Source organism: Aulostomus chinensis, chromosome 11 (genome assembly GCF_037954235.1).
Source record: "Aulostomus chinensis isolate RoL2024-O1b breed Wild chromosome 11, RoL_Achi_v1.0, whole genome shotgun sequence".
In the NCBI taxonomy this organism is placed as follows: domain Eukaryota; kingdom Metazoa; phylum Chordata; class Actinopteri; order Syngnathiformes; family Aulostomidae; genus Aulostomus; species Aulostomus chinensis.
The window spans coordinates 23,463,825-23,491,035 of NC_141330.1; the positions used below are offsets into that span (position 1 = coordinate 23,463,825).

The following is a 27,211-nucleotide window of genomic DNA, read 5'->3' on the forward strand; positions in this document are numbered from 1 at the left end:
TGCCGTGGTGCCAGAGGGTCCGAGGAGGGAGGTTGCCGCAGCTCACCCCGCCTTGCTGACGGAACCGACTGTCCAGGGGTCAACGCAGACAACCACCAAAGCTAAGTCTGATTTTTCTATGTTCCCTTTGCGTAATGTAAGAGCAGCTAATGCAGATTCCAATGGCAATGATGTGGCAATGGTGGCTCCTAATAGTAGAGGTATTAAGATAGGTAAGGTTGTGAAGGGCTCATTTCACCAGGGACATGAGCAGTTTAAGTATGGAGGACTGCAGTGTATGGCTATTGCTTTGGTCAGCATAGCCAAACACACTTACAGCAGTGCCTTTTCCTGGAAAAGGGGTGATCTGGATCACGTCTTAATTGAAGGAGATCAGTTATATACCGTCTTGCGTGACAGTGGCTCTTTTACACATCCCTCAAATCTGCTATCTGTTCCTGACTTGCCACAGCACTTGGAAGTTGATGGACAGATATGCAGTTTCCATTTTGGGGATGTGTTGTTGGGTGAAGTTGGTGTGACTGAAGGTGAACTGGTGGACTTTGGTGTCTTCATCAGTCTGCGTGATGGACTGGCCAGGATCTTCAGTGAGTACAGCACATGTCTTATGACACTGTGTGGTAACACCACTTCGATCATCCATCAGGATGGACAGTTTGCTGTTGTCGACAGTCACTCACGTAATTATAGTGGCTTGTCACATTGCCGTGGTACAAGTGTGGTTCTGCATTTTGCTACTATTGATGACCTGCACCACTACATATGCTGTTTGGCTGAGAGTCTCAGTTCAAACCAAAAGCTTTTTGAACTCTGTGGTGTTGTTGTGTGTCCGGATGTAAATCCAGTTCCATCTGGTGTGTCTGAAAACAGTCGTTCCATTGAGTGCAGTAAATCAACACAGCCTGTTGTCACTGGGCAAACAGTACATGATGACTCTGTACACCTATATGACCATGTTCTTACTGTAGGTGAAAGTCTGCCAATGTCTAACATTGCTGACCAGACTTCATCCCATGATGTCAGCACTGCTTCACAGGAAGAACCACACTGTAGTCATGGCATAAAGCGCGACATTTCTCCTGACACCCATGTGTCAAAGAAATTAAAGATGCTTGATGACAATACTCGAAGTGCAGACATAGAAATTATTAGCGCTGCCACAAATGGTGCACTGCTGTTTTGTCCTCTTGGTGTTGATACTTGTAAATCTTTATGTCAAAAGTTACATGTTGATTTTGATAAGGTCAATCCTCCACTCTCCTCAGAAGTTGGATTGATCGGTCCTCCATGTAAGAATGAGAGGATTGTTGCTGATGGGAACTGCTTCTTCAGGGCCATCTCTCAGGCAGTGAGTGGCTCTCAGAAGCACCATCGCAAGATTAGATCAGCTATTTGTAAAGAGCTGGAGAGAAATGCTCAGAAATATGTCTATCTTTTGAGAAGACAGTATTCGTCTGTGTCACAGTACCTCCAGCAATCCAGGATGAAATATGTAAACACTTGGGCCACAGAGGTGGAGATACAGGTCACGGCAGATTTCTTTGGAGTTAGTGTTTGTACTTTTCTGAATGGACGTTGGATTAAGTATAGCAGTGCCAGTGACCTTTTGCATTCACAGTGCATTTATGTACAAAACATCCTGGATAGGCATTTTGAGAATGTGGTCTGTGTGTCGAAGCCTGGACAACAGACGTGTTATGGTTATTGTAAAGTTGTGGATGTGCCAACTTACACCTTGAGGACTACAATGCTGGCTGTTGTCGACAGAGACTCCATAGACAGTAACTTCCCTTTTGTAGTTTCTGACAAAGGTCTTGACACGGATACGCTTGCGCAAAATAATAATCAGGTAAAAGTTACAACTAAATCACGAACATCTAAGTATTTGACAAAAAAGAAAAGGACACAGCAAAAATTGCATATGTTGCTTATAAAACAAAATCCCGAAGCTTACAGACAAAAATATTCTCAAAATGTTGTCTATAGGGAAAGGAAAAAACTAAAGAGTCTGATTAAATATCGCACTCAATTGGATTATAAACAGAAAGTACAAGCTAAAACTAAAGAAAGGAGTATGACACAGTACCAGGAAAACCCCAACCACAGACAAAAAGTTAAGGACAAAAGTAAAGCTAGGAGTAGTTCCAAATATACACTAGATATGCAACACAGATACACCGTTAAAACAAAAAGTGTGTCAAAATATAGAGATGATGTCCACCATAGACAATCCATGAAATTTAGGAGTACACTCAAGTATAAACACAATATCAAATATAGACAGGAAGTTAGGGCAAGGAGTGTGGACAAATACAAACACAACATTCAGCATAGACAACAAGTTAAAGACAGAAGTGTCATTAAATATAAAGAAAACATCATACATAGACAGAAAGTTAGAGCTGCAAGTGTCGTCAAGTATAGAGAAAACATTCTGCATGGACAGAAAGTTAGAGCTGCAAGTGTCCTTAAGTATAGAGAAAACATTCTACATAAAGAAAAAGTTAGAGCCGTAAGTAAAAAAATTGGACAAAAGTATCGTGAAAATTATGACTTTAAGCAGAAAGTTATTGCGACTGCTCAATTAAGTAGGAAAAGTGCAGCTAAAAAGTGTCAAGACTTCAACTTTGTCATGGAACGATTCTTAGAAAAGGTTAGAGACGGCCCTGAGTTCATCTGTTGTGTCTGTCATCGGTTGTTGTTCAGAACTCAGGTGCTGGGTTGTAGTTACGAAATGTACGCTGGAAATTCTGCTAGAGTTGCGGTTGCTAACCGATGCATAAGTGACACGTATTTGCATAGGTGTGGTAGTGATTGTGTTGTGCCTTGTGGGTTGGCAGCTTGTAGAGGGGAACTTTGGATCTGCCATACGTGTCACAGTAAGATTTCCAAAGGGCAGATTCCAGCTGAGTGTTGGGTCAACAACCTGACACCTGATCCCATTCCGCCGGAACTGGGATGCTTGAATAGCTTGGAGCAACACTTGATTGCACTGCATATTCCGTTTATGAAATTGTTGGCATTGCCCAAAGGGGGGCAGAACGGAGTACATGGGCCGGTAACATGCGTTCCGGCTAATGTCGTGCAGACAACCAATGTGTTGCCTAGGAGTAGCATGGAAGGGTCCATGATGCAGGTCAAACTTAAACGCAAGTTGACCTACAAAGGGCATTATCGATATCAGTTTGTCGATAGTACACGAGTAAGACAGGCGCTGCACTTTTTAAAAAGGAATAATCCTTTTTACCAGAACATTGACTTCAATGAGGATTGGGTCAATGACTTTTGTCGCCAGGACGATGGCGAGACTGAGGAGGTTCAGTCTGACGGTGAGGACGGAGCTGTCGTAGAGGGGGCAGAGTCTTGTGAGCAGAAGCAGGTCATTTCAGAGGGTGCTGTGACAGCTCCGTCAGGTGGTCAAGACGACGTGATAGATGATTCAACAGAAATAATTCAAGATGAACTGTTGCATGACAGACAGCAGCACTGCATGTTTCAGGACACTTGTCTTATGCCTGTTGATATTGGTCAGGAAGCATTAGACCAGTATTTCGAGGACATCATCAACGTGGCGCCTGCGGAAGGGAATAGTCCAGTTAGGCTGCTTTCTGACCAGACGAACGAGGCCAAGTGTTTCCCCGTCTTGTTTCCTCTGGGAAGGAAAACATTTCACGACGGGCGCTCGCAAGCGTTGACTCTGACGCGGTACTTCAACAACCGGATTATGCATGCGGATGGCCGCTATTCCGGCAACGTTGAGTACATTTTTTTCAGTCAGTACATGTCTGAGGCTGAGCAAGTGTCCTCTAAAGTTTCCGTGGCAGGGCGTAAGGGTAGGGCAGGTCACAAGTCCCAGAAGGTTAGCGCAGCGATGCTGATGAACGAGGACACTTTGAAGCAGATGTTGCAGGTCGACGAGGGCTTCAGATTTCTGAAGCCCATTCGAGGAACGCCTGCCTTTTGGCAGTCGGTTCAGAAGGACCTGTTAGCATGCGTCCGTCAGTTGGGGATTCCGACGTGGTTCTGTTCGTTTTCGTCTGCTGATCTGCGCTGGCAGAATCTTCTGACCAGTATCCTGAAGCAGGAGGGCAGAACGCAGACGGTAGAGGATTTGGAGTGGGCAGACAGGTGCGAGCTGTTGCGCAGGAACCCCGTGACAGCCGCGAGGATGTTTGATTACAGGTGGCATTGCTTCTTGAATGAGGTTCTCAAGTCTCCTTCACAACCGATTGGCAAAATCACAGATTACTTTTATAGGGTAGAATTTCAGCAGCGCGGCTCCCCTCATGTCCACTGTCTATTTTGGATTGAGGGGGCTCCCCAAATTGATAAGAACACAGATGAGGAGGTGGTGGCATTTATTGACCAATATGTCACCTGCGACTTAAACCCTGACGATGACACGTTATCGGCTATCGTGGCATCGGTTCAAGCCCACTCCAGGCGACACACCAAATCCTGTCTGAAACACGGAACGTGTCGCTTCCATTTCCCAAAAGTTGTTTCGGCACGAACTTTTGTTTGTAAAACGGAAATTAAAACCTGTACCTGTGATCCGAAGGCAAGAGAGAATCCTCAGTCAACAAGCGTGCCGGTCTGTAATTGTTTTCAAGACACGAATCCCATTAATAAGGAGACGGCACACGCCATTTTGAAAGCCGTGAAGAAGGCTGTTAAAAAAGCGGACGCAGGAGAAGTGGCCTACGCTAGTGTGGACCACTTGTTCCAGACTCTGGGCATTAATCAGGAGATTTTTGAGCTGGCTTATAAGCGCCTGCACACAAAGACTAGGATAGTCTATAAAAGAGGGGTAAAGGATGTCTGGGTGAACCAGTATAGTAAGAATTTGTTGAAGTGCTGGAATGCTAACATGGACATTAGCTTTGTCACCGATGCCTATGCAGTAATCATTTATATCATTTCGTATATAACCAAAGCCGAGAGAGAAATTGGGCTTTTATTGGCCAACGCACAAAAAGAAGCATCCAAACAATCAAATCTCTCTGCTAGAGAGGCTTTGAAAAAATTAGGAAGTGTGTATTTGCACAACAGGGATGTTTGTGCCCAGGAGTCGGTGTACAGGCTAACGAACATGCATCTGAGGGAGTGTTCCAGAAAGGTCGTGTTTGTGCCAACAGGGGCAAATGTAGTTAGGATGAGTTTACCCCTCAGTGTGTTGAGGCAGAAAGCTGCTTGTGGTGACATGAGGTCAGAGGATATGTGGATGCCAAATATCGTTGATAGGTATAGGAGCAGGCCAGATAATGAGGTGTTTGAAGACATGTGTATGGCTACGTTTGCGTCTGAGTATCGTCTTCTCAGCAAGAATGAAAAGTCCAAGAACATGATTCAACTGAAGAATGGACTTGGCTTCATCTCGAGGAGAACGCGGTCTCAGTTCGCTGTTGTGCGCTACATGCGGTTTGATTTAGAAAAGCAAGAGGAAGCACACTATCAGAGTCTGCTTCAGATGTATCTCCATTACAGAATTGACGCAGATCTGAAACCTGAGGGGTTTCATCTGTTCAGTCAGTTCTATAAGGATGGAGAGGTTAGGTTCAGGGACGGTTCGTTGAAGCCGGTTCAAAGCGTCGTCGATGAGAACAGGGCCAGGTTTGAGGTCGATTGTCCTGAGTTGGATCACGCTGAGGAGATTGCTCAGCAAGGTCAGGTGGATGAGGATGTTTGGGGGGAGCTCTGTCCTGAGCTGGAAGCGGAACGCCTCGAGTGTTTAGAGGAAATGAAGGAGCAAAGGCAAGGCGAAAATGCTGATGAGCATTTGGCCGACGCCTTACAAAATGTTCCCGATTTGGCGGCTGCCAAACCAAAAACAGATGTGTTTTTGGAGAGGAACAGGAGCATTTTGCCCAGAAGTGACGGCTTGGCCTTAGTTAGGTCTCTGAACGAGACGCAAATGGCTGTCTTCAACAAAGTTAGACAGTGGTGTCTGCAGAAGGCCATGGGTAAGAACCCAGAGCCTCTGCATGTGTTTTTGACAGGCGGTGCAGGGACGGGGAAAAGTCACTTAATTAGGGCCATTCAGTACGAGGCCGGGAGACTGCTGGCAACACTTTGTCATCAACCAGATAGCATTTCGGTTCTGTTAATGGCCTCCACGGGCATAGCTGCATACACTTTAAATGCAGCAACAATTCATCACTCGCTGAGTATTGGCACACACTCCAGCTTGCCTTACACACCCTTGGGAGAAGACAAACTGAACTCTCTAAGGGCCACATTTAGAGACCTCCAAATTGTCATCATTGATGAGATTAGCATGGTTGATCACAATCTGTTGGCATACGTTCACGGCAGGTTAAGGCAGCTAAAACAGACCGGTGACTTTTCCCCATTTGGTAATGTTAGCGTCATAGCCGTCGGTGACTTCTACCAGTTGCCTCCCGTTAAAGGGAAGCCGCTGTACGCTGGTCAGGTTGGTGTGGACCTGTGGTGCCACTTTAGCGTGGTGGAGCTGACTACTGTCGTCAGACAGAAGGACAGCTCCTTTGCTGAGATGTTGAACAGGCTTCGGGTGCGTTCCAAGAAAACCCCCATGTTAGACGGCGACGTCCAAATTTTGAAATCGCGAGAGACAGGGGAAGATAGCTCGGCCTTGCATATTTTCACCACAAATGTGCAAGTGGAAGAATTTAATTTGAACCAGTTGTTCCGCACGTGCCCAGATTATGTTGAAATTGACGCTAAAGACTTTACGCCGAACCGCAAAACCGGCAAATTGGAACCTGGAATCATTAGCAAGGGGCAGGGCACGTGTTTGGAATCTAAATTGTGTTTGGCCAAAAACGCCAGAGTCATGCTCTGTCGTAACGTCGACGTCCAGGACGGTCTGGTCAATGGCGCGTGTGGCACTGTCAGCTACATTGAATTTGGCCCCGACCCCACATTTCCTCTGAGAATTTACGTCAAGTTCGATGACGAAAACATTGGCAGACAGAGGAGGACAGAGCGTCCACACGCAGCAGTAGAATACAGGCATTCTACTGCTATTGAACCAGACAGGGAGAAGACCAGGAAGCGCGGTTGTGTGCGGGTGCAGTTTCCCCTCAGGCTAGCGTGGGCTTGTACAGTCCACAAAGTACAGGGGTTGACTGTAGACCAGGCTGTTGTGTGTTTAAAGAAGGTATTTGCACCTGGGCAGGCGTATGTAGCTCTCAGTCGTGTTAGGGCCTTGTCGGGACTGATCATCAAGGACTTTGAAGAAAAGGCCATTTACTGCAAGGACACCATTAAGGAGGCCATGGCTAGCATGCCTCCATTTTTGATTGAGCAGCCTTCATCAAATACACAGTTCGCGGTGTATTTGATGAACGTACAAAGTTTAAGTCGCCACCTGCTAGACTTGGTGTCCTGCACGCAGCATTTGCAGCTTAACTGCATTGCTGTCACAGAAACATGGCTCACTGCACAGTCCTCATTGGACTGTGTGCAAATCTCTGGCTACGATTTCCACAGTCGTCCTCGGTCTCTGTGTTACAGCGCCGCTGACCCCACATTCTCCAAATTCCAGCAGTTAGAACGCGGTGGCGTCGGCCTGTATAGTTTAGCCCATTCGGACGTCGACATTCTGCAGGTACCCGATTTCAATCTGGAGTGCTTGGTGTGCCTGCACAAAAAATTGAGCATTTCCCTGGCCGTCATTTACCGTCCACCAGCGTATCCAAATTTGCTGTTCAAAGGCAATGTGGGGAGGTTGCTTGACTGGTTAACTCCAACAAGTAACACTGTTGTAGTCATGGGAGACTTTAACGAGAACATTTTGAAAGGGTCATCAATTTGTAAATTTATGGAAGAAAAAGGGTTCACCCAACACGTGACACAAGAGACCACAGAAAAGGGGACGCTAATTGACCACGTTTACGTTAAAACGTCACAGTACGACGTGGAATGTGCAGTCTGGCCAGCCTACTTCAGCGATCACGAAGGGATCCTGTGTAGGTTTTCTGTTTCAGATGATCAGGGGGAGTTAGATGACCTCGCCAGTTTGTTTAGCTTGGATGACTTGGAGGATTTCCAGGGCGATTCTGACCACCAGGATGACTGAGTGTCAAAGCTACATGGCTGTCCCAGGTCAAATACTAGCCTCATGTCAGCTCAGTTGGCTCTGTGTGCTGGTAGGACAAGTTGACTCGGACCTGTTGTTGATAGGAAGCCTGGCATGATTGTTGGCATTTGTTAGTGTAGAAAGTCCCACTCCACCTCTCTGTGCCCTTTTTAACCTTTTAACTTTTTAACCTTTTTAACTTTGGCTATTTATTCTGTGCATGTCTTGACATGCACGGTTTTTAAGGTATTTATTCATGTATTTATTAACTTATTCCACTGTCACGCACTGCACTTACTGCAGTTTTGTAGTGACTATGAGTTGGTAGTTTAGCTCCGCGAATCATGGTTCCACTGGTGCTGCGTGACAATCATGGGTCACAGCACGTTGTTGTTGTTGATATTTATAGTTGTTGTTTGTTGTTTATAGTTGTTGTGAGTCACTGTCTGTCACATTATTGCTGTTGGTCTCTTATGAATGTTTTATAAATGTATTCTGTATGTATTTTTGCCTGTTGTCTCTCCTCTCAGCCCCCTCCCTCTTTGTCTCTCTCTCTCTCTCTGTATCTCTCCTCTTCTCCCACTGCCCCCGCCCCTCACCCCCAAGTCTATCTCCCCTCTCCACCCCAGCCCCATCTCTCTCCCTCTCCCTCTCAACCCCAACCGGTCCAGGCAGGTGGCCGCCCACTTTGAGCCTGGTTCTGCCTGAGGTTTCTTCCTGTAAAAGGGAGTTTTTCCTCACCACCGTCGCCAAGTGCTTGCTCATGTGGGAATGTTGGGTTTCTTTCACTAAACTTGTAAATAGTTTGTTCATTGAACCCCAACGGGGAGAAATTTCATTTAAGTTCTAAATTACTTTCATTAATTATGTTCACTGTATGTTCTAAAAGCATTTTTGTTTGACTTCAGATTTATAATTTACACTTTGTTACACATGCAGTGACTGTCTCTAATTGACCTTTTGTTCAAATTAATCAGTTAATAAATTCCCATGTTCACCACAGCTGATGTCTGTCTTTTATTGTCACAATAACTGTACATGGACAATGAATGTTGAACTTTCTAATCCACAGTCAAATGTCCTGTTTTCAATGCTGTATTTTGCCACATTCATGCTTGATGATATTCAGCAACTTAACTGGAAGAACCACAGTAAAGTGACAGCCAACAGGTAGCACAGACAATGATGAACACAAGGGTCAATATGAAGCTGTCACATCTGCAGTCACACTTTGGGTCCAACTGGAGCTTCTACCTCCTCAACTTCAACTCTCACCACTTTGATACCAACATGGATGGAGGAGCACTTCTCCATCACCCTGGGATTGATGATGTCATTCAACACCTTCACTAGGAGAAGCACATCAAACTTAGACAAAGGTAGGACAGAAGATGACAGGCAGACGGATCAATGCTGTCAGCTCAGCACTTGGAGTCACAACTGAAAAAGATGGCCTTAAATATTACTATTGGCCAACATATGGAGAGTTAATGACTGTTTTTAACAGTAAAACTGGCAGAATCCTCCTCTGCCCTTCAATCTAAAAAGTATGGTAGAGATTTGTTTACTGTAGTCATGGAAACCAAAAGGGAGCATCTCTGCCCTCATGGTACATACTATCAGACAAACTTCTAGCTTCTAAATTAAAAGACCCACACCTTCAAAAACCATATTATTGAATTCCTGACAAAAAAACTATGAAAACACCTTGTAACTTTCCACTTTTGACCAACATATGCTGAGTTATGACTAGTTTTCACAGTAAAACTGCCAAATCCTCTGCTCTCCACTCTGACACAGATGGCAGAGAGCGAGCAGAGAAGGGAGGGGCTCTTAAAGGGCTGGCTCTCAGCTCTGCAGTCACGCTGTGCAGCGCACTGAGGCTCGTATCTCCTAAACTACAAGGCCTAGGGATTTGCCGATTACACCGTTGGATTCGGGCCGGCGATCCGGCCGCGGTTAGGCGGGGGCTCAGGCCCTAACAACGCTGCTTGCAGCTTTAATTAGGGCCTGAGCCAGAAGGTACTTCTGGCGAAGACCCTATTATGTTTGCTCGGCAGAGCAACACATTAGCAGCACTAAAAACACTAAAAACACACACTAAACAGTGTCCCAGGCCCCCCCAACACCCATGAGGCAACTGGGTCAGACGGCCCGGAGCCAGTTTTCACATACACACCCATTCAAAACCTGGTATTATACTGTTCTTGCTCTCAATGAGTGCGCGCTATATGCGCATAATGCGCATAACGCGCATAATCTAATTTGACCCCCTGAACATGCATGAAATTCGCTGAAATTTGGCACAATCGTTCGGTATGTCTCAACATTCACTAATCAAAAACAAAAACGCCACTAAAGTCTATAGCGCCACCTAGGGAGCCACACAAAAAAAAGATAATTTTTTTTAATTTCGCGCGCTATAACTCCTCACACAAAACTCCCACAGACATGGGACCAACACCGTTGGACTCGTCTCATCAAGACGAACAATTCTTACACTCTGACCCCTCACCTATCTCCAACAGAATGTCCACAAATTGGACAAAACTGTCAAAATCAGGACTTTTTTTACTCCCCGAACAAAATCTATCTCCTCCTAAACCGTAAATGCCAGGGCTTCCAAACTTTCACACATTACTCTCCCAACTGTGCTCTTCAAAAATCTTTAAAGGCTAATATACTACGCGCTCGGTTTGGATTTTATAAGCCCTCAAAGTGGGGGAGACACGTTTTACGCTTACAATGGAAGTTAATGGGGAGGCCGTGTCCTCTCATGGTACATACTCTCGAACAAATGCTTCTCACGTCTATACCATACATCGCACAGCTTTTAAAAACATATCACTGTATTCCTGACAAAAATCCCTACAAAAATATGGTATTTTGTGTTACTTTCCACCAACGTAGGCCGAGTTATTCAGCTTTTACACACTACATTTCTCTTAATCCTCCACTCTCTCCACTCTAGCACAGATCAAAGAAAGTGCAGTGGGGGAGGGGTTCTTAATGGGCCAGCTGGCAGCTCTGCTCTCAGCTCTGCTCTCAGCTCTGACAGAGATGGCAGAGATTTGTTTACTGTAGTCATGGAAACCACAATTGGCACTTCTCTGCCCTCATGTACATACTCTCAAACAAACACTTGTCGCTTCTAAATTAAAACACTCACACCTTCAGAAAACACACCATTGAATTCCTGAGAAAAAACTCTACGAACTGATGTCTTTACATTACACTTTTGACCAACATATGCAGAGTTATGACTGTGTTTGTCAGTAAAACTGCCAAATCCTCCTCTGCTCTCCACTCTGACAGAGATGGCAGAGAGCGAGCAGAGAAGGGAGGGGCTCTTAAAGGGCCGGCTCTCAGCTCTGCACTCACACTGTGCAGCGCACTGGGGCTCGTATCTTCTAAACTACAAGGCCTAGGGATTTGCCGATTACACCGTTGGATTCGGGCCGGTGTCAAGGACGCGGCCGTAGGCCGCGTGGGGGCTCAGGCCCTAACAACGCTGCTTGCAGCTTTAATTAGGGCCTGAGCCAGAAGGTACTTCTGGCGAAGACCCTATTATGTTTGCTCGGCAGAGCAACACATTAGCAGCACTAAAAACACTAAAAACACACACTAAACAGTGTCCCAGGCCCCCCCAACACCCATGAGGCAACTGGGTCAGACGGCCCGGAGCCAGTTTTCACATACACACCCATTCAAAACCTGGTATTATACTGTTCTTGCTCTCAATGAGTGCGCGCTATATGCGCATAATGCGCATAACGCGCATAATCTAATTTGACCCCCTGAACATGCATGAAATTCGCTGAAATTTGGCACAATCGTTCGGTATGTCTCAACATTCACTAATCAAAAACAAAAACGCCACTAAAGTCTATAGCGCCACCTAGGGAGCCACACAAAAAAAAGATAATTTTTTTTAATTTCGCGCGCTATAACTCCTCACACAAAACTCCCACAGACATGGGACCAACACCGTTGGACTCGTCTCATCAAGACGAACAATTCTTACACTCTGACCCCTCACCTATCTCCAACAGAATGTCCACAAATTGGACAAAACTGTCAAAATCAGGACTTTTTTTACCCCCCGAACAAAATCTATCTCCTCCTAAACCGTAAATGCCAGGGCTTCCAAACTTTCACACATTACTCTCCCAACTGTGCTCTTCAAAAATCTTTAAAGGCTAATATACTACGCGCTCGGTTTGGATTTTATAAGCCCTCAAAGTGGGGGAGACACGTTTTACGCTTACAATGGAAGTTAATGGGGAGGCCGTGTCCTCTCATGGTACATACTCTCGAACAAATGCTTCTCACGTCTATACCATACATCGCACAGCTTTTAAAAACATATCACTGTATTCCTGACAAAAATCCCTACAAAAATATGGTATTTTGTGTTACTTTCCACCAACGTAGGCCGAGTTATTCAGCTTTTACACACTACATTTCTCTTAATCCTCCACTCTCTCCACTCTAGCACAGATCAAAGAAAGTGCAGTGGGGGAGGGGTTCTTAATGGGCCAGCTGGCAGCTCTGCTCTCAGCTCTGCTCTCAGCTCTGACAGAGATGGCAGAGATTTGTTTACTGTAGTCATGGAAACCACAATTGGCACTTCTCTGCCCTCATGTACATACTCTCAAACAAACACTTGTCGCTTCTAAATTAAAACACTCACACCTTCAGAAAACACACCATTGAATTCCTGAGAAAAAACTCTACGAACTGATGTCTTTACATTACACTTTTGACCAACATATGCAGAGTTATGACTGTGTTTGTCAGTAAAACTGCCAAATCCTCCTCTGCTCTCCACTCTGACAGAGATGGCAGAGAGCGAGCAGAGAAGGGAGGGGCTCTTAAAGGGCCGGCTCTCAGCTCTGCACTCACACTGTGCAGCGCACTGGGGCTCGTATCTTCTAAACTACAAGGCCTAGGGATTTGCCGATTACACCGTTGGATTCGGGCCGGTGTCAAGGACGCGGCCGTAGGCCGCGTGGGGGCTCAGGCCCTAACAACGCTGCTTGCAGCTTTAATTAGGGCCTGAGCCAGAAGGTACTTCTGGGCGAAGACCCTATTATGTTTCGAAGTCAGAGAGACACGAAGTCAGCGCTAAAAGCAGTAAAAACACACACTTAGGAGGATCACAGGCCTCTAAAAACATCACAGGAGGGTCCGGGGGGGGACGGGGGGTGAGGTCCCCCATTGAAACCAATGGTGGCAAAAATTATATCTGAAATTGTTAAGTTTGTTTCTTTCTTTGCTATTATTAGGGCCTGAGCCAGAAGGTACTTCTGGGCGAAGACCCTATTATGTTTCGAAGTCAGAGAGACACGAAGTCAGCGCTAAAAGCAGTAAAAACACACACTTAGGAGCATCACAGGCCTCTAAAAACATCACAGGGGGGTCCGGGGGGGGACAGGGGGGTGAGGTCCCCCATTGAAACCAATGGTGGCAAAAATTATATCTGAAATTGCTGCGTTTTATTATTCTTTTTAGGGCCTGAGCCAGAAGGTACTTCTGGGCGAAGACCCTATTATGTTTCGAAGTCAGAGAGACACGAAGTCAGCGCTAAAAGCAGTAAAAAAACACACTTAGGAGCATCACAGGCCTCTAAAAACATCACAGGGGGGTCCGGGGGGGGACAGGGGGGTGAGGTCCCCCATTGAAACCAATGGTGGCAAAAATTTTATCTGAAATTGTAACGTTTTAATATTATTATTCTTTCTTTCTTCTCCCGCCACTTTGACGCTTAATTTGACCCCCTGAACATGCATGAAATTCGCTGAATTTTTGCACACACGTCCGGTCCGGCAAAAAATTTTATATTTAAAAAAAAAAATTCGCAAAAACTCAATAGCGCCACCTAGGGAGCCAAAAAACTCGCAAAAAATTTGGAGCGCTCTAACTGCTTGCACGAATGTCCCACACACACGGGACCAACACCGTTGCACTCGTCTCATCAAGACGAAAAATTCATACGCTCTGACCTCTCACCTATCTACAACACAATGTCCACAAATTGGACAAAACTGTCAAAATGAGGACTTTTGCTCCTCCCCGAACAAAATCTATCTCCTCCTAAACCGTAAATGGCACCGCTTCCAGACTTTCACACACTACTCTCCCAACACTGCTCTTCAAAAATCTTTAAAGGCTAATATACTACGCGCTCGGTTCCCATTTTATAAGCCGTCAAAGTCGGGGAGACACGTTACACGCTTACAATGGAAGTCAATGGGGAGGCCGTGTCCTCTCATGGTACAAACTCTCGAACAAACGCTTCTCACGTCTAAACTAAAACTCTCACAGCTTCACAAAACACACCAGTCGATTCCTCAGAAAAATCTCTACAAAAATATGGTATTATATTCCACTTCCAAGCAACATATGCAGAGTTATATGCTTTTCACACACTAAAAATGTACACTTTTCAGCTGCTCTCCACTCTAGCACAGATGGCAGAGATTTGTTTACTGTAGTCATGGAAACCACAATTGGAGGGTCTCTGCCCTCATGTACATACTCTCAAACAAACACTTGTAGCTTCTAAACTAAAAGACTCACACCTTCAGAAAACACACCATTGAATTCCTGACAAAAAACCCTACGCACTGATGTCTTTAAATTCAACTTTTGACCAACATATGCAGAGTTATGACTGTGTTTGTCAGTAAAACTGCCAAATCCTCCTCTGATATCAGCTCTGACACAGATGGCAGAGAGCGAGCAGAGAAGGGAGGGGCTCTTAAAGGGCCGGCTCTCAGCTCTGCAGTCACGCTGTGCAGCGAACTGAGGCTCGTATCTCCTAAACTACAAGGCCTAGGGATTTGCCGATGACACCGTTGGATTGGGGCCGGCGATCCGGCCGCGGTTAGGCGGGGGCTCAGGCCCTAACAACGCTGCTTGCAGCTTTAATTAGGGCCTGAGCCAGAAGGTACTTCTGGCGAAGACCCTATTATGTTTGCTCGGCAGAGCAACACATTAGCAGCACTAAAAACACTAAAAACACACACTAAACAGTGTCCCAGGCCCCCCCAACACCCATGAGGCAACTGGGTCAGACGGCCCGGAGCCAGTTTTCACATACACACCCATTCAAAACCTGGTATTATACTGTTCTTGCTCTCAATGAGTGCGCGCTATATGCGCATAATGCGCATAACGCGCATAATCTAATTTGACCCCCTGAACATGCATGAAATTCGCTGAATTTCGGCACAATCGTTCGGTATGTCTCAACATTCACTAATCAAAAACAAAAACGCCACTAAAGTCTATAGCGCCACCTAGGGAGCCACACAAAAAAAAGATAATTTTTTTTAATTTCGCGCGCTATAACTCCTCACACAAAACTCCCACAGACATGGGACCAACACCGTTGGACTCGTCTCATCAAGACGAACAATTCTTACACTCTGACCCCTCACCTATCTCCAACAGAATGTCCACAAATTGGACAAAACTGTCAAAATCAGGACTTTTTTTACTCCCCGAACAAAATCTATCTCCTCCTAAACCGTAAATGCCAGGGCTTCCAAACTTTCACACATTACTCTCCCAACTGTGCTCTTCAAAAATCTTTAAAGGCTAATATACTACGCGCTCGGTTTGGATTTTATAAGCCCTCAAAGTGGGGGAGACACGTTTTACGCTTACAATGGAAGTCAATGGGGAGGCCGTGTCCTCTCATGGTACATACTCTCGAACAAATGCTTCTCACGTCTATACCATACATCGCACAGCTTTTAAAAACATATCACTGTATTCCTGACAAAAATCCCTACAAAAATATGGTATTTTGTGTTACTTTCCACCAACGTAGGCCGAGTTATTCAGCTTTTACACACTACATTTCTCGAAATCCTCCACTCTCTCCACTCTAGCACAGATCAAAGAAAGTGCAGCGGGGGAGGGGTTCTTAATGGGCCAGCTGGCAGCTCTGCTCTCAGCTCTGCTCTCAGCTCTGACAGAGATGGCAGAGATTTGTTTACTGTAGTCATGGAAACCACAATTGGCACTTCTCTGCCCTCATGTACATACTCTCAAACAAACACTTGTCGCTTCTAAATTAAAACACTCACACCTTCAGAAAACACACCATTGAATTCCTGAGAAAAAACTCTACGAACTGATGTCTTTACATTACACTTTTGACCAACATATGCAGAGTTATGACTGTGTTTGTCAGTAAAACTGCCAAATCCTCCTCTGCTCTCCACTCTGACAGAGATGGCAGAGAGCGAGCAGAGAAGGGAGGGGCTCTTAAAGGGCCGGCTCTCAGCTCTGCAGTCACACTGTGCAGCGCACTGAGGCTCGTATCTTCTAAACTACAAGGCCTAGGGATTTGCCGATTACACCGTTGGATTCGGGCCGGTGTCAAGGACGCGGCCGTAGGCCGCGTGGGGGCTCAGGCCCTAACAACGCTGCTTGCAGCTTTAATTTTTCTTTCTTTCTTCCGCTGCAGTTTAAACCTTAATTTCACCCCCTGAACATATATGAAATTCGCTGAATTTTTGCACGAACGTCCGGTCTGGCGAAAAATTTTATATTTTAAAAAAAAATTTCGCAAAAACTCAATAGCGCCACCTAGGGAGCCAAAAAACTCGCAAAAAATTTGGAGCGCTATAACTGCTTGCACGAATGTCCCACAGACATGGGACCAACACCGTTGGAATCGTCTGATTAAGACAAAAATTTCATACACTCTGACCTCTCACCTATCTACAACACAATGTCCACAAATTGGACAAAACTGTCAAAAAAAGGAATTTTTTACTCCCCGAACAAAATCTATCTCCTCCTAAACCGTAAATGGCACCGCTTCCAGACTTTCACACATTACTCTCCCAACACTGCTCTTCAAAAATCTTTAAAGGCTAATATACTACGCGTTCGGTTTGGATTTTATAAGCCGTCAAAGTGGGGGAGACACGTTTCACGCTTACAATGGAAGTCAATGGGGTGGCCGTGTCTTCTCATGGTACAAACTCTCGAACAAATGCTTCTCACGTCGAAACTAAAACTCTCACAGCTTCACAAAACACATCAGTGGATTCCTCAGAAAAATCTCAACAAAAATATGGTATTATATTCCACTTCCAAGCAACATATGCAGAGTTATTTGCTTTTCACACACTAAAAATGTACACTTTTCAGCTGCTCTCAACTCAGGCACAGATGGCAGAGATTTGTTTACTGTAGTCATGGAAACCACAATTGGAGCTTCTCTGCCCTCATGTACATACTCTCAAACAAACACTTGTAGCTTCGAAACTAAAACACTCACACCTTCAGAAAACACACCATTGAATTCCTGAGAAAAAACTCTACGCACTGATGTCTTTACTTTCAACTTTTGACCCACATATGCTGAGTTATGACTGTGTTTCACAGTAAAACTGCCAAATCCTCCTCTGCTCTCAGCTCTGACACAGATGGCAGAGAGCGAGCAGAGAAGGGAGGGGCTCTTAAATGGCTGGCTCTCAACTCTGCAGTCACACTGTGCAGCGAACTGAGGCTCGTATCTCCTAAACTACAAGGCCTAGGGATTTGCCGATTACACCGTTGGATTCGGGCCGGCAATCCGGCCGCGGTTAGGCGGGGGCTCAGGCCCTAACAACGCTGCTTGCAGCTTTAATTATTATTATTATTATTCTTTCTTTCTTCCGCGACATCTTAAACGCTTAATTTGACCCCCTGAACATGCATGAAATTCGCTGAAATTTTGCACGCACGTCCGGTCCGGCGAAAAATTCGATATTTAAAAAAAAAAATCCGGAAAAACTCAATAGCGCCACCTACAGAGCTAAAAATGTACACAAAAATTAGAATCGTTATAACTGCTTGCACGAATGTCCCACAGACATGGGACCAACACCGTTGGAATCGTCTCATTAAGACGAAAAATTCATACACTCTGACCTCTCACCTATCTACAACACAATGTCCACAAATTGGACAAAACTGTCAAAAAAAGGAATTTTTTACTCCCCGAACAAAATCTATCTCCTCCTAGGCCGTTAATGGTATTGCTTCCAGACTTTCACACATGACTCTCCCAACACTGCTCTTCAAAAATCTTTAAAGGTTTTTTCAAAATCCAATCGGTTCCCATTTTATAAGCCGTCAAAGTCGGGGAGACACGTTTTACGTTACAATGGAAGTCAATGGGGAGGCCGTGTCCTCTCAGGGTACATACTCTCAAACAAATGCTTCTCACGTCTACACTGAAACTCTCACAGCTTCACAAAACACACCACTGGATTCCTCAGAAAAATCCCTACGAAAATATGGGATTACATTGCACTTTGAAGCAACATATGCAGAGTTATTTGACTTTCACACACTGAAAATGTGGATTTTTCAGCTGCTCTCCACTCCTGCACAGATGGCAGAGATTTGTTTACTGTAGTCATGGAAACCACAATTGGAGGATCTTTGCCCTCAGGTACATACTCTCAAACAAACACTTGTATCTTCTAAACTAAAAGACTCACACCTTCAGAAAACACACCATTGAATTCCTGAGAAAAAACTCTACGCACTGATGTCTTTACTTTCAACTTTTGACCAACATATGCTGAGTTATGACTGTGTTTCACAGTAAAACTGCCAAATCCTCCTCTGCTCTCCACTCTGACACAGATGGCAGAGAGCGAGCAGAGAAGGGAGGGGCTCTTAAAGGGCCAGCTCTCAACTCTGCACTCACACTGTGCAGCGCACTGAGGCTCGTATCTCCTAAACTACAAGGCCTAGGGATTTGCCGATTACACCGTTGGATTCGGGCCGGCGATCCGGCCGCGGTTAGGCGGGGGCTCAGGCCCTAACAACGCTGCTTGCAGCTTTAATTAGGGCCTGAGCCAGAAGGTACTTCTGGGCGAAGACCCTATTATGTTTCGAAGTCAGAGAGACACGAAGTCAGCGCTAAAAGCAGTAAAAACACACACTTAGGAGCATCACAGGCCTCTAAAAACATCACAGGGGGGTCCGGGGGGGGACGGGGGGTGAGGTCCCCCATTGAAACCTATGGTGGCAAAAATTATATCTGAAATTGCTGCGTTTTTTTCTTCTTCTTCTTATTAGGGCCTGAGCCAGAAGGTACTTCTGGGCGAAGACCCTATTATGTTTCGAAGTCAGAGAGACACGAAGTCAGCGCTAAAAGCAGTAAAAACACACACTTAGGAGCATCACAGGCCTCTAAAAACATCACAGGGGGGTCCGGGGGGGGACGGGGGGTGAGGTCTCCCATTGAAACCTATGGTGGCAAAAATTATATCTGAAATTGCTTCGTTTCTTTGGCTATTATTATTAGGGCCTGAGCCAGAAGGTACTTCTGGGCGAAGACCCTATTATGTTTCGAAGTCAGAGAGACACGAAGTCAGCGCTAAAAGCAGTAAAAACACACACTTAGGAGCATCACAGGCCTCTAAAAACATCACAGGGGGGTCCGGGGGGGGACAGGGGGGTGAGGTCCCCCATTGAAACCAATGGTGGCAAAAATTATATCTAAAATTGCTTCGTTTTTTTCTTATTAGGGCCTGAGCCAGAAGGTACTTCTGGGCGAAGACCCTATTATGTTTCGAAGTCAGAGAGACACGAAGTCAGCGCTAAAAGCAGTAAAAACACACACTTAGGAGCATCACAGGCCTCTAAAAACATCACAGGGGGGTCCGGGGGGGGACGGGGGGTGAGGTCCCCCATTGAAACCTATGGTGGCAAAAATTATATCTGAAATTGCTGCGTTTTATTATTCTTTTTTTTCTTTCTTTCTTCCGCTGCAGTTTAAACCTTAATTTCACCCCCTGAACATATATGAAATTCGCTGAATTTTGGCACGAACGTCCGGTCTGGCGAAAAATTTTATATTTTAAAAAAAAATTTCGCAAAAACTCAATAGCGCCACCTAGGGAGCCAAAAAACTCGCAAAAAATTTGGAGCGCTATAACTGCTTGCACGAATGTCCCACAGACATGGGACCGACACCGTTGGAATCGTCTCATTAAGACAAAAATTTCATACACTCTGACCTCTCACCTATCTACAACACAATGTCCACAAATTGGACAAAACTGTCAAAAAAAGGAATTTTTTACTCCCCGAACAAAATCTATCTCCTCCTAAACCGTAAATGGCACCGCTTCCAGACTTTCACACACTACTCTCCCAACACTGCTCTTCAAAAATCTTTAAAGGCTAATATACTACGCGCTCGGTTCCCATTTTATAAGCCGTCAAAGTCGGGGAGACACGTTTCACGCTTACAATGGAAGTCAATGGGGTGGCCGTGTCCTCTCATGGTACAAACTCTCGAACAAATGCTTCTCACGTCTAAACTAAAACTCTCACAGCTTCACAAAACACACCAGTCGATTCCTCAGAAAAATCTCTACAAAAATATGGTATTATATTCCACTTCCAAGCAACATATGCAGAGTTATTTGCTTTTCACACACTAAAAATGTACACTTTTAAGCTTCTCTCCACTCAGGCACAGATGGCAGACATTTGTTTACTGTAGTCATGGAAACCACAATTGGAGGGTCTCTGCCCTCATGTACATACTCTCAAACAAACACTTGTATCTTCTAAACTAAAACACTCACACCTTCAGAAAGCACACCATTGAATTCCTGAGAAAAAACTCTACGCACTGATGTCTTTACTTTCAACTTTTGACCAACATATGCTGAGTTATGACTGTGTTTCACAGTAAAACTGCCAAATCCTCCTCTGCTCGCCACTCTGACACAGATGGCAGAGAGCGAGCAGAGAAGGGAGGGGCTCTTAAATGGCCGGCTCTCAACTCTGCACTCGCACTGTGCAGCGAACTGAGGCTCGTATCTCCTAAACTACAAGGCCTAGGGATTTGCCGATTACACCGTTGGATTGGGGCCGGCGATCCGGCCGCGGTTAGGCGGGGGCTCAGGCCCTAACAACGCTGCTTGCAGCTTTAATTATTATTCTTTGTTTCATCCGGGAATCTTTAACGCTTAATTTGACCCCCTGAACATATGTGAAATTCGCTGAAATTTGGCACGCACGTCCGGTCCGGCGAAAAATTTGATATTTAAAAAAAAAATTTCGCAAAAACTCAATAGCGCCACCTAGGGAGCCAAAAAACTCGCAAAAAATTTGGAGCGCTCTAACTGCTTGTACGAATGTCCCAGAGACACGGGACCAACACCGTTGCACTCGTCTCATCAAGACGAAAATTTCATACGCTCTGACCTCTCACCTATCTACAACACAATGTCCACAAATTGGACAAAACTGTCAAAATGAGGACTTTTGCTCCTCCCCGAACAAAATCTATCTCCTCCTAAACCGTAAATGGCACCGCTTCCAGACTTTCACACACTACTCTCCCAACACTGCTCTTCAAAAATCTTTAAAGGCTAATATACTACGCGCTCGGTTCCCATTTTATAAGCCGTCAAAGTCGGGGAGACACGTTTCACGCTTACAATGGAAGTCAATGGGGTGGCCGTGTCCTCTCATGGTACAAACTCTCGAACAAATGCTTCTCACGTCTAAACTAAAACTCTCACAGCTTCACAAAACACACTACTGGATTCCTCAGAAAAATCCCTACAAAAATATGGTATTATATTCCACTTCCAAGCAACATATGCAGAGTTATTTGCTTTTCACACACTAAAAATGTACACTTTTAAGCTGCTCTCCACTCAGGCACAGATGGCAGAGATTTGTTTACTGTAGTCATGGAAACCACAATTGGAGGGTCTCTGCCCTCATGTACATACTCTCAAACAAACACTTGTAGCTTCTAAACTAAAACACTCACACCTTCAGAAAACACACCATTGAATTCCTGAGAAAAAACTCTACGCACTGATGTCTTTACTTTCAACTTTTGACCCACATATGCTGAGTTATGACTGGTTTTCACAGTAAAACTGCCAAATCCTCCTCTGCACTCCACTCTGACACAAATGGCAGAGAGCGAGCAGAGAAGGGAGGGGCTCTTAAAGGGCCGGCTCTCAGCTCTGCAGTCACGCTGTGCAGCGAACTGAGGCTCGTATCTCCGAAACTACAAGGCCTAGGGATTTGCCGATTACACCGTTGGATTGGGGCCGGCGATCCGGCCGCGGTTAGGCGGGGGCTCAGGCCCTAACAACGCTGCTTGCAGCTTTAATTCTTTCTTTATTCCGCCGCCTCTTTGACGCTTAATTTGACCCCCTAAACATGCTCAAATGTCGATGAAATTTGGCACGCACGTCCGGTCTGGCGAAAAATTTTATATTTTAAAAAAAAAAACAACAAAAACTCAATAGCGCCACCTAGGCAGCCAAAAAACACTAACCAAAACTTTGGAATACCATAACAGCTTGCACGAATGTCCCACAGACATGGGACCAACACCGTTGGACTCGTCTCATCAAGACGCAAAATTCATACGCTCTGACCCCACACCTATCTACAATACAATGTCCACAAATTGGACAAAACTGTCCAAAAAAACACTTTTTTACTCCCCGAACAAAATCTATCTCCTCCTAAGCCGTAAATGGCATCGCTTCCGAACTTTCACACATTAATCACACAACTGTGCTCTTCAAAAATCTTTAAAGGCTAATATACTACGCGCTCGGTTTGGATTTTATAAGCCGTCAAAGTGGGGGAGACACGTTTTACGTTACAATGGAAGTCAATGGGGAGGCCGTGTCCTCTCATGATACATATTCTCTAACAAATGCTTCTCACGTCTATACCATACATCGCACAGCTTTTAAAAACATATCACTGTATTCCTGACAATAATCCCTACTAAAATATGGTATTTTGTGTTACTTTTGACCAACGTATGCCGAGTTATTCAGCTTTTACACACGACATTTCTCTGAATCCTCCGCTCTCTCCACTCTAGCACAGATCAAAGAAAGTGCAGCGGGGGAGGGGTTTTTAATGAGCCAGCTGGCAGCTCTGCTCTCAGCTCTGACAGAGATGGCAGAGATTTGTTTACTGTAGTCATGGAAACCACAATTGGAGGGTCTCTGCCCTCATGTACATACTCTCAAACAAACACTTGTAGCTTCTAAACTAAAAGACTCACACCTTCAGAAAGCACACCATTGAATTCCTGAGAAAAAACTCTACGCACTGATGTCTTTACTTTCAACTTTTGACCAACATATGCTGAGTTATGACTGTGTTTCACAGTTAAACTGCCAAATCCTCCTCTGCTCTCCACTCTGACACAGATGGCAGAGAGCGAGCAGAGAAGGGAGGGGCTCTTAAAGGGCCGGCTCTCAACTCTGCACTCACGCTGTGCAGCGAACTGAGGCTCGTATCTCCTAAACTACAAGGCCTAGGGATTTGCCGATTACACCGTTGGATTGGGGCCGGCGATCCGGCCGCGGTTAGGCGGGGGCTCAGGCCCCAACAACGCTGCTTGCAGCTTTAATTAGGGCCTGAGCCAGAAGGTACTTCTGGGCGAAGACCCTATTATGTTTCGAAGTCAGAGAGACACGAAGTCAGCGCTAAAAGCAGTAAAAACACACACTTAGGAGCATCACAGGCCTCTAAAAACATCACAGGGGGGTCCGGGGGGGGACAGGGGGGTGAGGTCCCCCATTGAAACCAATGGTGGCAAAAATTTTATCTGAAATTGCTGCGTTTTAATATTATTATTATTATTATTCTTTCTTTCTTCTCCCGCCACTTTGACGCTTAATTTGACCCCCTGAACATGCATGAAATTCGATGAAATTTGGCACGCACGTCCGGTCCGGCAAAAAATTCGATCTTTTAAAAAAAAAATTTGCAAAAACTGTATAGCGCCACCTAGGGAGCCAAAAAACTCGCAAAAAATTTGGAGCACTGTAACTGCTTGCACGAATGTCCCACAGACATGGGACCAACACCGTTGGACTCGTCTCATCAAGACGAAAATTTCATACGCTCTGACCTCTCACCTATCTACAACAGAATGTCCACAAATTGGACAAAACTGTCAAAAAAGGACTTTTTTTACTCCCCAAACAAAATCGATCTCGTCCTCGGGCATTAATTGTATCGCTTCCAAACTTTCACACCTCAATCACACAACTGTGCTCTTCACAAATCTTCAAAGGTTTTTATATGAATCGCTCAGATTCCGTTTTATAAGCCGTCAAAGTCGGGGAGACACGTTTTACGTTACAATGGAAGTCAATGGGGAGGCCGTGTCCTCTCATGGTACATACTCTCGAAAAATGCTTCTCACATCTATACCATACATCGCACAGCTTTTAAAAACATATCACTGTATTCCTGACAAAAATCTCTACAAAAATATGGTATTTTGTGTTACTTTTGACCAACGTATGCCGAGTTATTCAGCTTTTACACACTACATTTCTCTTAATCCTCCACTCTCTCCACTCTAGCACAGATCAAAGAAAGTGCAGCGGAGGAGGGGTTTTTAATGGGCCAGCTGGCAGCTCTGCTCTCAGCTCTGCTCTCAGCTCTGACAGAGATGGCAGAGATTTGTTTACTGTAGTCATGGAAACCACAATTGGAGGGTCTCTGCCCTCATGTACATACTCTCAAACAAACACTTGTAGCTTCTAAACTAAAAGACTCACACCTTCAGAAAACACACCATTGAATTCCTGAGAAAAAACTCGACGCACTGATGTCTTTACATTCCACTTTTGACCAACATATGCTGAGTTATGACTGTGTTTCACAGTTAAACTGCCAAATCCTCCTCTGCTCTCCACTCTGACACAGATGGCAGAGAGCGAGCAGAGAAGGGAGGGGCTCTTAAAGGGCCGGCTCTCAGCTCTGCAGTCACGCTGTGCAGCGCACTGAGGCTCGTATCTCCTAAACTACAAGGCCTAGGGATTTGCCGATGACACCGTTGGATTGGGGCCGGCGATCCGGCCGCGGTTAGGCGGGGGCTCAGGCCCTAACAACGCTGCTTGCAGCTTTAATTATTATTCTTTCCGGTTCCGCCGCCAAAAAAACCCTTAATTACACCCACTGAACATGCATGAAATTCGCTGAATTTTGGCACGCACGTCCGGTCTGGCAAAAAATTTTATATTTTAAAAAAAAATTTCACCAAAACTCAATAGCGCCACCTAGGGAGCAAAAAAACTAAAAAAAAATTGGGAGCGCTATAACTGCTTCCACGAATGTCCCACAGACATGGGACCAACACCGTTGGAATCGTCTCATTAAGACGAAAAATTCATACACTCTGACCTCTCACCTATCTACAACACAATGTCCACAAATTGGACAAAACTGTCAAAAAAAGGAATTTTTTACTCCCCGAACAAAATCTATCTCCTCCTAAACCGTAAATGGCATCGCTTCCAAACTTTCACACATTTCTCTCCCAACTGTGCTCTTCAAAAATCTTTAAAGGCTAATATACTACGCGTTCGGTTTGGATTTTATAAGCCGTCAAAGTGGGGGAGACACCTTTCACACTTACAATGGAAGTCAATGGGGTGGCCGTGTCTTCTCATGGTACAAACTCTCGAACAAATGCTTCTCACGTCTAAACTAAAACTCTCACAGCTTCACAAAACACACCACTGGATTCCTCAGAAAAATCTCTACAAAAATATGGTATTATATTCCACTTCCAAGCAACAAATGCGGAGTTATTTGCTTTTCACACACTAAAAATGTACACTTTTCAGCTGCTCTCCACTCCTGCACAGATGGCAGAGATTTGTTTACTGTAGTCATGGAAACCACAATTGGAGCTTCTCTGCCCTCATGTACATACTCTCAAACAAACACTTGTATCTTCTAAACTAAAACACTCACACCTTCAAAAAGCACACCATTGAATTCCTGAGAAAAAACTCTACGCACTGATGTCTTTACATTCAACTTTTGACCAACATATGCTGAGTTATGACTGTGTTTCACAGTTAAACTGCCAAATCCTCCTCTGCTCTCCACTCTGACACAGATGGCAGAGAGCGAGCAGAGAAGGGAGGGGCTCTAAAATGGCCGGCTCTCAGCTCTGCAGTCGCACTGTGCAGCGAACTGAGGCTCGTATCTCCTAAACTACAAGGCCTAGGGATTTGCCGATTACACCGTTGGATTCGGACCGGCGATCCGGCCGCGGTTAGGCGGGGGCTCAGGCCCTAACAACGCTGCTTGCAGCTTTAATTAGGGCCTGAGCCAGAAGGTACTTCTGGGCGAAGACCCTATTATGTTTCGAAGTCAGAGAGACACGAAGTCAGCGCTAAAAGCAGTAAAAAAACACACTTAGGAGCATCACAGGCCTCTAAAAACATCACAGGGGGGTCCGGGGGGGGACAGGGGGGTGAGGTCTCCCATTGAAAACAATGGTGGCAGAATTATATCTGAAATTGCTGCGTTTTATTATTATTATTAGGGCCTGAGCCAGAAGGTACTTCTGGGCGAAGACCCTATTATGTTTCGAAGTCAGAGAGACACGAAGTCAGCGCTAAAAGCAGTAAAAACACACACTTAGGAGCATCACAGGCCTCTAAAAACATCACAGGGGGGTCCGGGGGGGGACGGGGGGTGAGGTCCCCCATTGAAACCTATGGTGGCAAAAATTATATCTGAAATTGCTGCGTTTTTTTCTTCTTCTTCTTATTAGGGCCTGAGCCAGAAGGTACTTCTGGGCGAAGACCCTATTATGTTTCGAAGTCAGAGAGACACGAAGTCAGCGCTAAAAGCAGTAAAAACACACACTTAGGAGCATCACAGGCCTCTAAAAACATCACAGGGGGGTCCGGGGGGGGACAGGGGGGTGAGGTCTCCCATTGAAAACAATGGTGGCAAAATTATATCTGAAATTGCTGCGTTTTATTATTATTATTATTATTATTATTATTATTATTATTATTATTCTTTCTTTCTTCCGCGACATCTTAAACGCTTAATTTGACCCCCTGAACATGCATGAAATTCGCTGAAATTTTGCACGCACGTCCGGTCCGGCGAAAAATTCGATATTTAAAAAAAAAAATCCGGAAAAACTCAATAGCGCCACCTACAGAGCTACAAAAGTACACAAAAATTAAAATAGTTATAACTGCTTGCACGAATGTCCCACAGACATGGGACCAACACCGTTGGAATCGTCTCATTAAGACGAAAAATTCATACACTCTGACCTCTCACCTATCT

The 27,211-nt window shown here is 45.1% G+C and overlaps 2 protein-coding genes across 3 annotated transcripts in view; one reads left to right on the forward strand and one right to left on the reverse strand.

The window, feature by feature from the left end:
• LOC147253801 (uncharacterized) overlaps window positions 1-9,057 on the forward strand; it is a 12,867-nt gene extending 3,810 nt beyond the window's left edge. For both annotated transcript variants that reach the window (XM_086219095.1, XM_086219096.1), the window contains exon 11: window positions 1-9,057. This exon is cut by the window's left edge and continues 53 nt beyond it. In XM_086219095.1, the coding sequence (XP_086075221.1) occupies window positions 1-8,062 (8,062 nt within the window). In that variant the 3' untranslated portion in view covers window positions 8,063-9,057.
• Window positions 1-27,211, reverse strand: part of cep192 (centrosomal protein 192) — a 338,513-nt gene that overhangs the window by 186,292 nt on the left and 125,010 nt on the right. The window lies entirely within an intron of this gene.